This window comes from Lithobates pipiens, unplaced genomic scaffold (assembly GCF_037356315.1).
Source record: "Lithobates pipiens isolate NorthernLeopardFrog02 unplaced genomic scaffold, aLitPip1_a1.2 Scaffold_23, whole genome shotgun sequence".
In the NCBI taxonomy this organism is placed as follows: domain Eukaryota; kingdom Metazoa; phylum Chordata; class Amphibia; order Anura; family Ranidae; genus Lithobates; species Lithobates pipiens.
Genome location: NW_027507785.1, coordinates 201,138,988 through 201,157,219, shown reverse-complemented (window position 1 = coordinate 201,157,219; position 18,232 = coordinate 201,138,988). Strand labels below are relative to the sequence as shown.

At 41.0% G+C, this 18,232-nt stretch overlaps 1 protein-coding gene across 3 annotated transcripts in view; it reads left to right on the top strand.

Annotated features, from left to right (window-relative positions):
* Positions 1 to 18,232, top strand: part of EEIG2 (EEIG family member 2) — a 65,524-nt gene that overhangs the window by 41,704 nt on the left and 5,588 nt on the right. For 2 of the 3 annotated variants that reach the window (XM_077452768.1, XM_077452767.1), the window contains exons 9-12: positions 11,601 to 11,787; positions 13,311 to 13,376; positions 13,985 to 14,112; positions 18,157 to 18,227. In XM_077452768.1, the coding sequence (XP_077308894.1) occupies positions 11,601 to 11,787; positions 13,311 to 13,376; positions 13,985 to 14,112; positions 18,157 to 18,227 (452 nt within the window). The remainder of the gene's footprint in view (positions 1 to 11,600; positions 11,788 to 13,310; positions 13,377 to 13,984; positions 14,113 to 18,156; positions 18,228 to 18,232) is intronic. The other variant, XM_077452769.1, reaches the window with a different exon arrangement.

The following is an 18,232-nucleotide window of genomic DNA, read 5'->3' as shown; positions in this document are numbered from 1 at the left end:
GAACCACCACCAAACCGGTCATGCTGAACGATATTACAGGCAACACAATGTCCTCCATGGCTCCTCCAGACCCTTTCATGTCTGTTGCATGTGCTCAGGGTGAACATTCTCTCATCTGTGAAAAGCACAGGGTGCCAGTGGCGGACCTACCAATTCTGGGGTTCAAAGGCAATCAAGCTCCATGGTACCAGGCAGTGAGCACAGGGCCCACTAGAGGTTGTCGAGCCATCAGGCCACTCTGATAAAGGCTGTGATTTTTTGGTCAGAGACATTCACACCAGTGAATTGCTGGCGGTCATTTTGTAGGGCTCTGGCAGTACTCATCCTGTTCCTCCCTGCACATCAGTCCTGCTGATGGGTTAAGGACCTTCTATGGCCTTGTCCAGCTATCCTAGAGTAACTGCCTGTCTCCAGGAATCTTCTCCATTCTCTTGAGACTGTGCTAGGAAACAGGGCAAACCCTCTGGCAATGGCACGTATTGATGTGCCATCCTGGAGGTGTTAGACTGCCTGTGCAACCTCTATAGGGTCCAGGTATCGCCTCATGCTACCAATAGTGACACTGACTCTAGCCAAATGCAAAACTAGTGAAAAACCGTCAAAAAAGATGAGTAGGGAAAAAATTTCAGTGGCCTCCATCTGTAAACCATTCCAGTTTTGGAGGTCGTCTCATTGTTTCCCATCGAGTGCACCTGTTGTTAATTTCATTAACACCAAAGCAGCCGAAACTGATTAATAGCCCCCTCTGCTACTTTACTGACCAGAGTGATATCCCAGGAGTTTAATTGACTTGATGCTCCTTTTTTTTTTTTTTTGAGCAGTGTATAATGTTAAAAGGCTGATGGGGATACTTTTTATGTTTTAATGTTTAAGTACTCTTGAAGGACAAAAGCTTAGGGTCAGGCACTGAAATGCAGCATTAGATCATAGTTTTTGTTTTGTTTTTTTTATACAATCTGCAGTTATCATCTAACATACTGCAATAGTGAGTTGCTTAGCATTAAAGTGTTTGTAAACCCATTCATATAAGCATGACGATTGCGCTAAACAGGCATTTACAAGCTTCATTTTTATAACAAGAATAATACAGTGTGCTAAACCAGGCTATAATAGAGGGGCTGGCAGTGAGCATTGTAACTTTATCTTACTAATCATGGTGGGGGGAGAACAGAGATGTAGACAGACACACAACTCACAAGCAGGGAAGAGGGGATGAGGTGGAGAGATGAGAGCAGGGCTGCGGATGACGAAATAACGCACTCTGACCATGGTGGTCATGGCTCAGCAGCCCTGATTATCATTGTCAGAGCAGAGAGGGGTTACAGGAAGTGGCAGGTTCTGGTTCAGTTTAGATGGGGAGCCGATTACATAGCACAAGCACTGTGCTGTTTATTCTGCTTTAAGGGACCAGAATCTGTATTTATTTTATTTTTTTGGGGTTAACAAACACTTTGAATGCAATGGAATGTGAAGAATGACCATTCTGAGAGTGGGTGTCAGAGAATTTCAAAAATCCACTTCTGGTTGCACAACAGGTTTTAAGGACGTTTTTGCTTTACTTGAAAAGCAAGCCATTACCTGGCACTTGTTATAGGACAAATCTAATATTTGGTGCTTCATAAACACTTGCATTCATTCCTTTATAGATATTGTAGTGCAAGGGCCTGCTTGATTGCATACACATTGAACCTCCAAAGATTTGACCTCATATTATATGGTTTTGGTAAATCTGAAGGATAAAATCAGCAGAAAGTCTGATAGTGTGTATGGGGCTTCAGATTAAATAGTAGCCCATGCTTAAGTTGGTATAGTACCCCTCCCTTGTACTTTGATTTCCCCTTATTAGAAGTAGCATGGTGCTTGCTTTCTAAAGTAATGTACAACCATATTACAGGGCCATGAACAGTGGTAGGATGATCAGTTATACTGTGCTAACAGAATGGCGTGCTATTCTAAAGGTTATGCCATGCAGCTCCAGTGGTGCAATGCTACCAGTGTGTTGAAGTGTTACTTGTAGTATACAGTATTGCCAGAGGTTATGGTGCCATTTCTCGAAATCATGTCTCTCACAGACAGAGGAATTGAGGACCCGATTGTGGGTTGCCCCACCTTTATTTGATTTATGATACAGGAGGGGATAGTACTTAAGTACCAGATTGTGTTATAACCTGTGCAATAAAATAGGATCTTTTATCTCGGATACCTCCCCTTGTACAGTCATGTTTGTCAATGCTTTCAATCAGGATAAACGTGTCTTGCTTTTTCTGCATTTGAAGTAACGCCCTAGTTTACATACTACTGCTTTGAATAATATGCTGACTGCAGATCTGTAAAATAAACATTCTTAGACCTGTCTCTATTCAGAAGTTACAACTTATCTGCATCTCTATTTTACAAGACTGTAGTTGCACTTCTCTCTAGTGCACTATTACCCCTTAACATTATCTGATTCATTGTTGGGACTCCATACTATAGGGTCTATTTCCAAAATAAATTTGCATAGCTATTCATCAAGTGAAACTGCCTATGCATTTGTTCTGTGCAAATCAATCAGCATTCACTCATTAGTTGTAGGGACTTTTCACACCATGTGTAATGTATGTGGCTGTTGTGCAAATGGGGTAAAACTACATTTTGTTAAAGTATTTTCTATTCTAGTTGAATTTTTTTTATACCAGCCATAGACAGATAAAAATTCAACTGGTTCAGCGGAAAGAAGGCAAATTTCGAATCATCTGTGGGCAGGCTGTTTGTGTTGATGTTGATCTATCGAATGACTTCAGTAAAACCAGCCTGTTGGGTTCTTTCATATGGTTAATGCCAGCAGCTACATCCGGCACAACTAATCATTCTATTCTGATGGCGGGGAAACTTTCCGCTGTCAACACAATAGCGCAGCAAGAGGGATTCCCCCATCCACACTGAATGTGTAGATGGGGGCATAGAGCGATTTTTCTTTCCTTCAACCTGTGGCTGAAGAAAAGAAAATTACTTAATGCATGGCCAGCCTTAAGCTAGCCATACATGGATCAAATCTCAGCTGGTTCGGCAGGGACCGGCTGAGATTCAATCCATATATGGACAGGCTGGTTGTATTGAAGTCAATCCATTGATCCATTTCAGTACAACCAGTCTGTCAGATTTCTGGAATGTGATTACTGTCTGTGGCTGTAGCCACTAGCATTAATCATTGTCCTCCCGGCTAGGAAGGCTCCCTGCACAACAACCCCCCTCCACATGGTGGTAGAATACAATAGCGCCGTGGGAGGCATTCCAGACTTGATTTTTCTTCCTTTCCTGCAATGAAAAAAAAAAATAATCTATGGCTCGCCTTAGGCTATTTTTCTTCTATCCATTATTGTGGGGCTCTTATTTTAGGCTATTTTCTCTTCTGGTCAAATGCCCCCCCTTTATATATATATATATATCTTTGGCCTGAATGTGTTTTCATGCATGTTAAAAAAAACAAAAAAAAAACCTTTGCAAGGGTATTATTGGCAGCTTTTGCACAAATACTAATGCATTTACACAGCATTTTTAAAATTGTAGGAGACAGTGCAGAAAATATGAGTTTGGCAATACATTATATACATGCTCATTGAGGAAGGACCATGTAGTATGAGTAAATATGAATAAGTATTCTCATATCTTGTAACTTAAGAGAATGGATTTGGTAGCAATCCAGTTAGAAAGAGAATTAGGAGTAATATTGATAAAAGTGGGAAGATGGGACAATTGGAAGGAAGGAGTGGGTAGGAGAGGGTGTTGGGTAGGAACTGAGAGAGTCAAAGTCTAAAGCCGGGTACACAGTAGATATTTCTGGGTCCCCCCCCCCAAAAAAAAACTGTCAGCTCTGGTCGGAGCCACAGTATTATTAACCATGTGAGGTTAGTACAGCAATCTCCCCTGCTGAGCTGTTGTGTTCTGACAGGGGGACAGCAACTCCACCAGAACAACTCCGATCGGCTCTCTCTGCACTTGGCTGAGAGCGGTGATCTGCGATCAGTCAGCTGCTGGGTTTCCAGCATGCACGTCCGACAGATGCCGGCTTTTTTGTTTTGAACTGGCAAATTTCTCTTGACATTTACATTTTTGAATCTATGAGTGAGTAGTCTGTGGTGTTACAATTGGCTTCTGAAGCAGCTCATGTAGTGAAATTCAAATGCTCCAGGTGGATACAGATTGGTCAAATTCATCATGGAGTCAGGCTGTCAGTACCTCCATGTGTTAAAAGTAAATTCACTAATCCATTCCTTGATAATAAGAGGGCGGTTAGTTCTCCACCATCTGGGTTTTGCTGTTCTAGCTTCTGTAACCACTTGCAGACCCAGCCTTTTCTGGTTCTTATTGTTTACAAGTTTAAATCAGTATATATATATATATATTAGTTGATAATAAAATGTTGTTTGTTAAAATATTTTATGTCGTATTGGTATTTGCACAGCAGTTTTTCCAATGCAGTTTTTGGGGAAATAATACACATTTTAATGCAAAGAAAACCCAATATATAAGCCAATTTTTAGTAAGGTATAAAAAATGATGTTGCAGTCAGTAAATGGATACCCAACATGTCATGCTTTAAAATTGTGCAAGCTCGTGGAATGGTCACAAACTACGATATGTAAAAATCTTCATAGGCGACTCTTTAAAAATGTTTAGAGGTAACCTGTTTAGAGTTGCAGAATTATTGCTTTTGCACTAATGTTCATGACGATACCTTACAAGTGTGGTGCGGACACCGTTTACATATAAGCTTTATTTTTTATCACTTTCATTCCTATTACAAGGAATGTAAACATCCCTTGTAATAGATATAAGGATGACAGGTCATCTTTATAGAGAGATCTGTGGTCAATAAGATCCCAAATATCTCCTCTACCTTTAAAAGCAAAAGATCAACAACAACAAAAAAGTGATCTTTTGCTTAAAAAAAAAAAAAAAATATATATATATTTTTTTTTTTCTTTTTTACTTCCGCTGTAGACCAAAGTGAAGTTTCTTGGTCCTCCAAGACCGTAGAGATGATCTGGTCTCCTCTATGGCCAGCCACGCAAGTGGTTTTTCTCAGGCATGCTGGTATAAATGGTAAGCCCGAGAAACAACAGTGAGTGATCCATTGGGTAATTAGCCGCTCAGTCCTCTTTCATGAGAAAGCCAAAAATACTGGGGTTATGGCTGATAGCTTCAGCCATAACCCCTGTAAACCAGTTGCAAAGCACAACGTATATTAAATGTATTGCAGTTGGCAAGTGGATAAGTAAAAAATTGAGTCCTTTCTTGGCATTTGATATTGATACTGGGAGCAGGGAGAGGAGCATAGCAAAGCTTTTATAAATGGACCGCTATGTATATAGTGTTAGTCCTAATAAAGTAAAAAATAATAATATGTGCGTGACATTTTTCTGTTTTCGCTACAACCCTTTCTTTCTGTTGGATCATGGTATGTAAATCAGAGGTTTACACTGCCCATAAACAACCATTTTGGGAAAGTGACACTTCAACTTCTCAGTTGTTGGCTGCACAGTGTAAATTTGAATTGGGCACCAACAGTGATGACCAAGTCCCACAGATATTAGATGTGGCTTAAATGCCAAATGCCCATATTGTGTGGAGGGCAATAAAAGCTGTTGTACAATGGCTGTACAATAGCTGTTTAATATTGATGCAAATATTTGTAGAAAAGTTGATGACAATCCACAAATGGGTCAGTTAGCAGTAGAAGAGGTCTAACACAGCATTTGTCAAACGGTAAATCAAATGTGTATGAATGCCATTTGGAAAGGAGGGTCTCTGGACGAATTGGATTTGTATGAGAGTCGGAGAGGTGTGTTTGTAGTGTGGTAGGCTGTCATTTACATTTAGGAATTGGATTTTCAAAGATAAAGCAAATTCTAAACTAAAAAACTATTTGTCTTGCCTGAACAGCTCTTCTGTATTAGTAAGCAAATAGCTGTAAGGCATTCTAGACCCGTTTTCAGATCTGTGAACCTGTTAAGCCTCTTTCACATAGGTGGCTGTTCTGCCGCTGTTAAAAGCATGCTTTGTTATTTTGAAATTCCAAGATAGAGACTCCAGGCACAGCGATCACTTGCAGTTGTACATTGCGATTAGCTGCGTTTACATGCGGCTGCATTTAGCATTCTTGTAATTTCTGATGTGCTTCCTGTTGTTTTTCTTTCCTTGTTGCCACTGCTATCCACAGGAGAAATAGTACACTGCGATTACCTGCAGTTATGTGCAGATAGCTGCAATAAATCAGTCCTGGGCGCAGTCAAATTTATTTTCCTACCCATCATGTTTTGACAGTAGCCAAAACAAGCTTGGAAAAACTATTCCATTTGTTGAATTCCAGTCTCAATAAATCACCATATATACTACATAAAGTTATTTGCCAAAATTTCACAGTATTTGGGACCCTTGGATTAACCACTCTAATTTTATCATGATGATTTGTAGCCACATCGAATTTGACTACAAAAATAAAAGGGTTGTTGGTTCGAATCACAACCTTCACACTACCTGTCTGGTGTTTGCATGTTCTCCCTGTGCCTGGGTTTCCTCCTACACTCTAAATACATGCTGGTAGGTTAACCACTTCAGCTTCGGAAGAATTTACCCCCTTCCTGACCAGAGCACTTTTTTCGATTCGGCGCTGCGTCGCTTTAACTGACAATTGCGCGGTCGTGCGACGTGGCTCCCAAACAAAATTGATGTCCTTTTTTTCCCCCCACAAATAGAGCTTTCTTTCGGTGGTATTTGATCACTTCTACGTTTTAATTTTTTTGCGCTATAAACAAAAAAATAGCGACAATTTTGAAAATAACGCATTTGTTTTTACTTTTTTGCTATAATAAATCTCCCCAAAAATATTTTAAAAAACATTTTTTTCTTCAGTTTCGGCCGATACGTATTCTACATATTTTTGGTAAAACAAAATTGCAGTAGGTGTTTATTGATTGGTTTGCGCAAAAGTTATAGCGTCTATAACTACGTCACTGATCAGCACTCCAGATTACAGGGAGCTCATCAGTGACGGTGTCACTAGGCAGAAGGGGAGATGCTTGTTTACATCAGCATCTCACCGTGAGATGAACGCGGGTATCCCACGGACATCGGGTCTGCAGGACCTGCCAGGGGGCACGTCCGCGAGCCACCTCTTAAAGGGCAACATACAGGTACATTAATCTCCCTGGACATGCCCTTCTGCTGCAGTATATCTACGTGAGGCAGTCGGGAAGCGGTTAATTTGCTCTGGTCTAAATTGGCCCTAGTATGTGTTATGTATGACTGTGAGTTAGGGACCTTAGATTGTAAGCTCCTTGAGAGTAGGGATAGATGTGAATGTACAATGTATATGTAAAGCACTGTGTAAATTAATGGCACTGTATAAGTACCTGAAAGACATAAAATTTAAAAAATTAAATAAAATACGATTGCCACTCCCATTGTCCTCCCTCCCCCCAGGGTTCTGCATTCCTTCAGCTGCTTCTCTCTTTTTTTTTTTTTTTTTTCTTCTCTTAGTTTTTCCCTTTCTCTTATTTGATTTTCTAGTTCTACTACTTTGCCTTCTAAACTTAACTGATTTCCTACCATCCTTGCTTTTCCCCAGAAAAACATCCAACTCATCTCAGCCATTACAGATCTTTAATTATTCTCAGATATGGCCTTGCTTCCATCTACCCTATTATATGGTCATACAGTAGCCATCAGTCTTTACTTTGGAGGACCTTGTCTGTAGGACAGATATCTATTAACATTTTTGCTTCGCAAAAAAACGAATTCTCTTCTGTTTTTGTTCTAACAATGTTTTGTAATTGTGTAAAACTGCCCATACGTTATACAATTTTCTAGGGATGCACCGAATGGGTTTTTTGGTGCTGAAACCGATATCGAAAATGAAAAATACACTAGGCCGAAAACCGAAACAGCACCGATACCGAAAATTACTGTTTTTAAAAAATATTTTTATACAGGAGGTGGTCAGAGACTGGGGATATGGTACAGGAGGTGGTCAGAGACTGGGGATATGGTACAGGAGGTGGTCAGAGACTGGGGACATGGTTCAGGAGGTGGTCCGAGACTGGCGACGTGGTTCAGGAGGTGGTCAGAGACTGGCGACGTGGTTCAGGAGGTGGTCAGAGACTGGCGACGTGGTTCAGGAGGTGGTCAGAGACTGGCGACGTGGTTCAGGAGGTGGTCAGAGACTGGCGACGTGGTTCAGGAGGTGGTCAGAGACTGGCGACGTGGTTCAGGAGGTGGTCAGAGACTGGCGACGTGGTTCAGGAGGTGGTCAGAGACTGGCGACGTGGTTCAGGAGGTGGTCAGAGACTGGCGACGTGGTTCAGGAGGTGGTCAGAGACTGGCGACGTGGTTCAGGAGGTGGTCAGAGACTGGCGACGTGGTTCAGGAGGTGGTCAGAGACTGGCGACGTGGTTCAGGAGGTGGTCAGAGACTGGCGACGTGGTTCAGGAGGTGGTCAGAGACTGGCGACGTGGTTCAGGAGGTGGTCAGAGACTGGCGACGTGGTTCAGGAGGTGGTCAGAGACTGGCGACGTGGTTCAGGAGGTGGTCAGAGACTGGCGACGTGGTTCAGGAGGTGGTCAGAGACTGGCGACGTGGTTCAGGAGGTGGTCAGAGACTGGCGACGTGGTTCAGGAGGTGGTCAGAGACTGGCGACGTGGTTCAGGAGGTGGTCAGAGACTGGCGACGTGGTTCAGGAGGTGGTCAGAGACTGGCGACGTGGTTCAGGAGGTGGTCAGAGACTGGCGACATGATAAAAGAGATAAGTGTGGTGTCCCCTCGTGCAGCCAGTGTTGGTTGTGTCCCCTCGTGCAGCCAGTGTTGGTTGTGTCCCCTCGTGCAGCCAGTGTTGGTTGTGTCCCCTCGTGCAGCCAGTGTGTTGTCCCCTGTGTAGTCAGTGATGCAGCAAAGAGAGAGGAGAGCCGCCTCTGCCGTCTGGTTCAATAGAGCGCCGGGAACATCACAGCTTTCATTTCAATAGCTGTGTTCCCCCGTCGCGCGCCGTCTCTTGCGCTATACACCTCCCGTGATGGGCAGCACCAGGGGCGGGGGCGGTGTTCCGCCCAGGCCCGCCCCATTTTCGGCTCAATTATCGGCCGTTTTTTCCTTTCGGCAAATTGACGAAAGGGCCATTTTCGCCCGATATGTTTCGGCGGCCGAAATTTCGGTGCATCCCTACAATTTTCTTATTTCCTTTAGATTTACCTTCAACTATGTAGTGCAAGGGCCCGCTTGGTTGAATACAAATAGAAAGTGTTTAAGTTTGATCTCATATTTTATGGTTTTGGTAAATCGAAAGAAAATTGTTCAAGGAACTTGTATAATATATAGCCAGCCTAACACATGCAAAGTCAAAAGCTCAATCAAAATTTACTGAAAAAGAAAATATATTCTTAATATGGGAAAATCAAACTTCTTTGTTGCAGATAGATTTTTGAACGAATTGGATGTCTACCTAACATTTCTTTAGCTTTTTACTTAATTCATTGTAGTGGTTCAAAGAAGAGGACCTCATAGCATGCATGTCAGACTGAAGATGGTCCTTTTCAGCATTTCCATGCGAGGTTAGTCCAGCGATCTCCCCCGTTGAGCTGTTGTGTTCTGACAGGCGGTTGGCCCCCCTGCCAGAACACTCTGATCAGCGCTCTCTGCCATTGGCTGAGAACACTGATCAGGAGTTGGTTGGCTGCTGGCTTTCCAGCATGCACGTCCGACCAAAGCCAGCCGGCTTCTGTCAGACAGACTGACGTACAAACGGGCAGATTCACAGCCAGATTCATCTTATAACCCCAATCCTAAAAAAGTCAGGACACTGTAAATTCTACATAAAAACAGAATGCAATGGTTTGCAAATCTCATAGATCTATATTTTATTTACAATAGAAAACATATCAATTGTTTAAACTGAGAAAATGTACCATTTTCAGAAAGAAATAAAGTAATTTTGAAAATTGATGGCAGCAACACGTCTCAGAAAAGTTTGGACAGGTCAACATAAAGCTAGCAAAGTTAGTGGTACTAACCAGGAAGAGTTGTAAGAACATTTTGCAACTAGGAAGATTAATTAGCAACAGGTCAGTAATATGATTGGGTATAAAAAGAGCATATTTGAGAGTCAGGGTGTCTCAGAAATAAAGATAGGCAGGGGTTCACCAGTCTGTGAAAAGCTGCATCTAAAAATTGTTGAACAATTTCAGAATAATGTTGCAAAGACTTTATAGTACATAATATCATCAAAAGATTCTAAGAATCTGAAAAAATGTCTGTGTGCAAGGGACAAGGCCAAAATGCAATATTGGATGGCCGTGATCTTCAGACCCTCAGATGGCACTGCATTAAAAACCGACATGATTCTGTGATGAATATCACTGCATGGGCTCAGGAATACTTAAAAATCACTGTCTGTGAACACAGTTCGCTGTGCCATCTAAAAATGTAAGTTAAAGTTCTATCATGCAGAGAAGAAAGCCATACCTGAGCATGAGCAAAAAACGCTGCCATCTTCTCTGGACAAAAGCTCATTTAAAATGGTCTGTTGCAAAGTGGGAAATGTTCTGTAGTCAAATTACTCTAATTTAACCAACCATGAGTGCTGCATCTTCTGAACTAAAGAGAGGGACTTTTGGGCTTGTTAACAGCGCTCAGTTCAAAAGCCTGCATCTCTGATGGTATGGGGTGCATCAGTGCCTATGGAATGGGAAGCTTGCACATCTGGAAAGGCACCATCAATGCTGAAAGATATATCCAGGTTTTAGGGCAGCATATGCTCTCATCCAGGTGACCTCTTTTTCAGGAAAGTCCTTGCATATTTCAGCAGAACAATGCTAAACCACATACTGTAGTCAAGACCTTTCACAAAGTGAAAATATTTGGTGCATCTTGGAAAGAAAAAAAAAGAGAAAATGAAAAAGAAGACCTAGGACTGTTGAGCAGTTACAATTCTATATCGGGCAAGGATGGAATAACATTGCTTCCCCAAAACTCCAGCAACTTGTTCCCAGATATTTACAGAGTATTGTTAAAAAAAGAGGGGATGTTACACCATGGTAAACATGGACCTGTCCCAACTTTTTTGAGACGTGTTGCTGCCATCAATTTTAAAATTGCCTTATCTTCTTAAAATGGTACATTTTCTCAGTTTAAAAGTTTGATATGTTTTCTATTGTTAAATTATTATTGTTATTATTATAATACAGGACTTGTATAACGATGACAGATTGTGCAGCGCTTTACAACATGAGGGCAGACAGTACAATTACAATACAATTCAATACAGGAGGAATCGGAGGGCCCTGCTAGTTAGAGTTTACAATCTAGGAGGGTTATTATGGGTTTATGAGATTTGAAAACCACTGCATTCTGCTTTTATGTAGATTTTACACGGCATCCCAACTTATTTGGTATTGTGGTTGTATTTGGCAACATTTTATTTTTTTAAATGAGCCTTTACTCCTTTGCTAAATCGCTATGTATTATAGGATGTGTGTTTTATGCTGATGTAATGAATAAAGTTAGGATGTAGAATCTGCTTCATCCAAAGAACGTTATATAATGTTTTGGTGTTTTTTTTTTTTCTGCAGGATACAGCACGGGGCACTCACGGTCTTCCAGTTTATCTGAGTTAAGCCACCGGAGGAACACATCTGTGGGCAGTGCTTCTACTGGGATTGGGAGTATTCCAGAGCCAAATGAGGATGACAGCACCAAAGTTGTTGCATTCAGCCCAGAAATTACAGAGGAGGGCTCATCATCTGAAAAACTAAGCAGGTATTAGGACTCTAATTCTAGAAATTACGTATAGGAATGACATTTAGAGAAACTATCCTACTGGAACTACCCAAATAGTGTCCAGTTCTTGAACAGGTCATGAATTTATTTTGGTTTGTTCACACCATATTTGTTGTCACGCATTCTGTTTTCAGCAGAGCCTAATTCTACGGGTTGTTTTGCAGCGCATTGGGGAAAAAAAGTTCCTGAAGAATTTTTGGATGCATTTTGTCATTCATGTCAGTTTAGATATGGAGTCTTTAGTTATCTGTAGCATATGTCAACACAACATACTCTTGAGCCCAGGTGCCACATGCGACCCTTTAGCATTTTTTATTTGCGACCCTTGGGGACCCTGCAGATGCTGATTGGTGTTTCCATATTGCCCTGTTATAGCGGTGATTTCTAGCAGTCTCATGGAATATGTCTACAGTCTATGACTGTCTCCTGAAGCATGTGCCTGGTCTCCAACAACTCCTATAGCATGTTTACAGTTTTGACAGTCTCCTGGAGCACCATCTTTTGTGTCATGTTTGCAGTCTCTGACAAGCTCTTGTATCAGATCTACAGTCTCTGACCAACTCCTGTACCATGTCCGCAATCTCTAACCATCTCTTGTACCCTGTCCGCAGTCTCTAACCATCTCTTGTACCATGTCCGTAGTCTCTAACCATCTCTTGTACCATGTCCGCAGTCTCTAACCATCTCTTGTACCATGTCCGCAGTCTCTAACCATCTCTTGTACCATGTCCGCAGTCTCTAACCATCTCTTGTACCATGTCCGCAGTCTCTAACCATCTCTTGTACCATGTCCGCAGTCTCTAACCATCTCTTGTACCATGTCCGCAGTCTCTAACCATCTCTTGTACCATGTCCGCAGTCTCTAACCATCTCTTGTACCATGTCCGCAGTCTCTAACCATCTCTTGTACCATGTCCGCAGTCTCTAACCATCTCTTGTACCATGTCCGCAGTCTCTAACCATCTCTTGTACCATGTCCGCAGTCTCTAACCATCTCTTGTACCATGTCCGCAGTCTCTAACCATCTCTTGTACCATGTCCGCAGTCTCTAACCATCTCTTGTACCATGTCCGCAGTCTCTAACCATCTCTTGTACCATGTCCGCAGTCTCTAACCATCTCTTGTACCATGTCCGCAGTCTCTAACCATCTCTTGTACCATGTCCGCAGTCTCTAACCATCTCTTGTACCATGTCCGCAGTCTCTAACCATCTCTTGTACCATGTCCGCAGTCTCTAACCATCTCTTGTACCATGTCCGCAGTCTCTAACCATCTCTTTGTACCATGTCTGCAGTCTCGGACTATATCCTGTTGTGTATCTACTGTCTCTAACACTGAATATTCACAGAATTTTACGTGTGGCCCTTTGGTGATTTTGAGGATCACACTCCAGGCCCCCATATCAAGAACGTTTGCCACCACTGTTCTAGAGTGAACAAATGTAATACATTTACATTTCTTAAAATAATACATTTACATTTCTGAAAATAATACATTTACAGATCTTATCAAACTACAGAAAGAACTGACACATTATCATCTGCTCCAAAAAGATTTTACAATCCCAGGTAAGGAACACAGGAACAAATACAATTAAAACCTAAAATGCAAAAAAAAGTACTGTTGAGCTCACCACAGATGGATCAAACCTCAGCCAGTTCAGTAGGGACCGGTTGAGATTTATTTATGGGCAGGCTAGTTCTACTGAATTCTACTGAATCCATCGATTGACTTCAGTACCACCAGCCTGTCAGATTTACAGCCACCGGCAGTGGTAATTTTGTTCTGCTGACAGGGGATGCTCCCTTCTGGCAGAACACAATAGTGCTGCGGGAAAGCTTCTCCCCATTAAAACTGACTGTGTTGATAGAGGAATAGAGAAATTTTCATGATCTGTGGGCTGCTTTAGTTTACTGCTGTGCACCAGCTATATTAAGAGAACAGCCCAAGCAGGAAAACGAGGGCGTCTCATGCTTGCAATCACAGACAAGCAGGCATAAGTATTCAGTGTTCACCCTCCAAACATCCATTAAACCATCAAAATGTGCACATCAGAATTGTAGGCCATTGTTTATGTTGTATGTAGTGCTTTTAGCAAATGGTCATTTGGTTGGGGTTTAAATGTACTTTTTAAAAGATCTTCACTACAGCATTTTTATATTTACATTTTTTTTAGGATCCCAGTTAAACAAGACTCTGTTGAGTCACAGTTGAAACGAGTGGATGCCACCCGTGTTGATGCAGACGATGTAGTGGAAACAATTCTCCAAAGCCAGGACTTCTCTCTTGATTCAAGTGCTGAAGGTAAATGGTATACCATAAAACATTTTGACTACTCAGACATGATTAGTCAGTATTAGGAGGACACAGATGGGTCCCTCCGTTATAAACACTCTGAGACCACCCTGTCCTTTCTCTGCTATACCTCTATTGGCTTTATGGTGGGAAAATGTCATGTGGCCTGTGAATTACCTTTACCTACACCTCCACCATAACAAAATGCAAAAACATTACATTTTTTCAACAGGTTAAGCCTGAAAAATCACAAAAAAGTTGCACAATTTTATGTGACATATTTGTGCAGCAGTTTTTCAAACCCATATTTTCAGTTAAAACACTTCAAATTTTTTTTTTTAATGCACACAAACAAAATATAATTCACATTGATGCATATTGCTTACAAGTTAAAATCTGTATTTTTTGCAAGAAAATTACTTAGAATTCCCAAACATTTTATACATATTTTTTTAGCAGAGACCCTAGAAAATAAAATGGAGATTGTTGCAATATGTCACACTGTATTTGCTGTCTTTTTCAAAAGCAATTTTTTAGAAAAAAATAAAATATACTTCAATAAATTAAAAAAAAAACTAAACAGTAAAGTTAGCCCATTTTTTTTTTGTATAATGTGAAAGATGATGTTGCGCCAAGAATCATAATCTTTATTCTAAGCAAAAAAATAGCAATTCTCACTTTATCCAGAATCGTGCAGCTCTAATATACAGTATCTCACAAAAGTGATTACACCCCTCACATTTGTGTAAATATTTTATATATTTTCATGTGACAACACTGAAGAAATGACACTTTGCTACAATGTAAAGTAGTGAGTGTACAACTTGTATAACAGTGTAAATTTGCTGTCCCCTCAAGATAACTCAACACCCAGCCATTAATGTCTAAACCGCTGGCAACAAAAGTGAATACACCCCTAAGTGAAAATGTCCAAATTGGGCCCATTAGCCATTTTCCCTCCCCGGTGTCATGATATTCATTAGTGTTTCAAGGTCTCAGGCATGAATGGGGAGCAGGTGTGTTAAATTTGGTGTTATCACTCTCACTCTCTCATGCTGGTCACTGGAAGTTCAACTTGGCACCTCATGGCAAAGAACTCTCTGAGGATCTGAAAAAAATAATTATTGCTCTACATAAAGATACAGTGGTTTAACAGGACAGGTTCCACTCAGAACAGGCCTCGCCATGGTCGACCAAAGAAGTTGAGTGTATGCGCTCAGCGTTGTATACATAGGTTGTCTTTGGGAAATAGATGTATATGATTGCTGCAGAGGTTGAGGGGGTGAGGGGGTGAGGGGTCAGCCTGTCAGTGCTCAGACCATATGCCGCACCCTGCATCAAATTGGTCTGCATGGCTTCATCCCAGAAGGAAGCCTCTTCTAAAGATGATGCACAAGAAAGCCCGAAAACAGTTTTCTGAAGACAAGCAGAGTCGGGACATGGATTACTGGAACCACGTCCTGTGGTCTGATGAAACCAAGATAAACTTTATTTGGTTCAGAGGGTGTCAAGCATGTGTGGTGGCAACCAGGTGAGGAGTACAAATACAAGTGTATCTTTGTAGTGAAAGAGGACTCCAGTGGCAGCCTGTAAAGCTCTGGTGAACTCCATGCCCAAGAGGGTTAAGGGTGACCACACAAAATGTTGACACTTTGGGCCTAATTTGGACATTTTCACTTAGGGGTGTTTGTTGCCAGCGGTTTAGACATTAATGGCTGTGTTTTGAGTTATTTTGAGGGGACAGCAAATTTACACTTATATAAGCTGTACACTCATTACATTGTAGCAAAGTTTAATTTCTTCAGTGTTGTCACATAAAAACATATAATAAAATATTTACAAAAATGTAAGGGGTGTATTCACTTTTGTTGGATACTGTGTATATATAGTCTAAAAAATTGCATGCAAAATGGCAAAGAAAAATGTAATATTGTCCATAGGTAATGCTTTAAAAACCTTTTACAGACCATAATTTTAGAGTTAACGGTAAATAACGCCTCTAGAGTTATTTCTTTCACTCTGTTATTCACAGTGAAAACCAATATGTCTTACCAATTGTTTACGAAAGAGTATGTGAGCAGGGTTAATTTTTATGTATTTTTTCAGGTTTTCTCTTTTTATTTTATATTATGTTATTATTTTATATCTAAATAGGAAAAACTTGCTATTGTCAATAAAGTGCTCTAAAATAACAGTGTAAGACAACAAAATAATCGTGCAAACAGTGACTTAACCATGTGATATCAGCACAGTAAACAAATATTATTTGTATACGTTATTTTATTTTATGTTATTTTTACTCACTTTTTATTTATTTTTTCTAACGCAGGGGACTCATAAGCCCCCCCCCATGTTAAAGCAGAGTTGAAGCTATATTAACCCCCCCCCCCCCCACCCGTGATTTAATTAACAAAATCAATTAAAAAACATTGTTAAATGTGTTTGTATAAATACCTGTATTTCTTTCTAATAAACTTTCTATTCCCTGCTGCGTGCACTCGCATCTACCTTGTGGGCATGTGAAGCCCACTAGTAGCTTCTCCCGGGATGGGGTGCTGCTAGCTACCCAGCATGCACCTCCCGATCTCGGGCATGAGCATAAAGCACAAAGCGTAGCGCATGTATTTGTTGTTTGGTTTGCCATAGCAATGGCGGCATCGGAGAAAGTTCCTGCCCGTTGTTATGCCAACCTGTCCCTTAATACTAAAACCCAGAAGCAAAACCGCCTAGCCTTTTTAAATATGACGTTTATTGCCAGCTTGCATTGCATAATTTCCTGTTAGGAAATAACACAATGCTTTCAGCCGGAAATGCCCATTGACCCCTGGGATTGATGACGGGCATCTCTGAGGAGCCATTGTGTAGCCGGAAATTATGTACCTTGCCACGGCAACATACGTCTCGAGGTAAATAAAAAAATACCCAACACATTAATTACAGTCTGTTCTCTTTCCCCAAGAAAATGTCCAATGGGGTATACAAATGTTCCCCATTTGAAAGCCAGCAGCCGACATTTTGCACAACTTCTGGCTCTCGATTCTGGCTGTCATTGACCATTCTGGTCTTCAGTGACAATTGGAAAACCCATCAGAGTGATTCCCGATCATGTAATCACTATGTCCACTATTAACAAAATAAGCCTTCAAGTGAACACTGCCACCCCCATGCTGCATTGGGTTCTGTAGAGCCATTTATTTAATAATATTGTCAGATACAATTACATTAATAAAAATAATACATTAACGTGTTACTAAACTCACAACAGCTTATTTTCCCTGGATAAGACAATTGAAGTTTTACTAAACCTACAACAGTAAGTTCAGTCTGTATATGCAGTAAAGCATGCTTGTTATACTCACTGTGGAATCTAAAGGGTTAATCCTTCGCATTGTGTAAAAGGGCTGTTTGATCCTGTCTTCTCTGATCCTCCCTTTCTTTTACTGCCCAAATCCATCTGCTGATAGCACATAGCCTTGGGGGCACTCTGCACATGCTCAGTTTGATGTGTAGTGCTAGAGTATCTTTCCTTTTTTATTTGTTTTATTTATTTATTTTTTGGGGAGTATCCATATGTGATCAACACAGGGCCAATCAGCACTGTCCTAACAGAGGGTCAGGGGTCATGCAGCCTCATAGGACAATCAGAGGAGAATAAAAACTTCTACAAACTGTAACCAGTGCTGTGCTGGACACTGATAGAAGTCACAAGAATACTATATACTCCTGATGAGAAAAGGTATTTAGCAGTTTATATTTACTAAAATAATTGCATCTCCATGTTCTGTATACTGTGGGAGACCAGATATAGCGAATGCAGGGTCCTGGGTTTAGAAACAGTAAAAATGATAATACAAAACAGAGTAGGGCTAACTAATACATGCTGGCTCTTCTAAATTTGGCCTGGGCATCTAAGCATTAATAAACCCTGGTCACAAATGTTTTAATACAGCTTACTGCTACCTTTTTATTGCATTTTAGATCATGTACATGTAATAATGAGTTATATCTGTGACGTTTATAGCACTGATGATGTTTGTGCCTGTGTATTTGTAGAGGAAGGTCTGAGACTTTTTGTGGGTCCTGGAGGGAGGCACTGCCCTTGGAAGTCATCATCTGCCACATAGGTGTG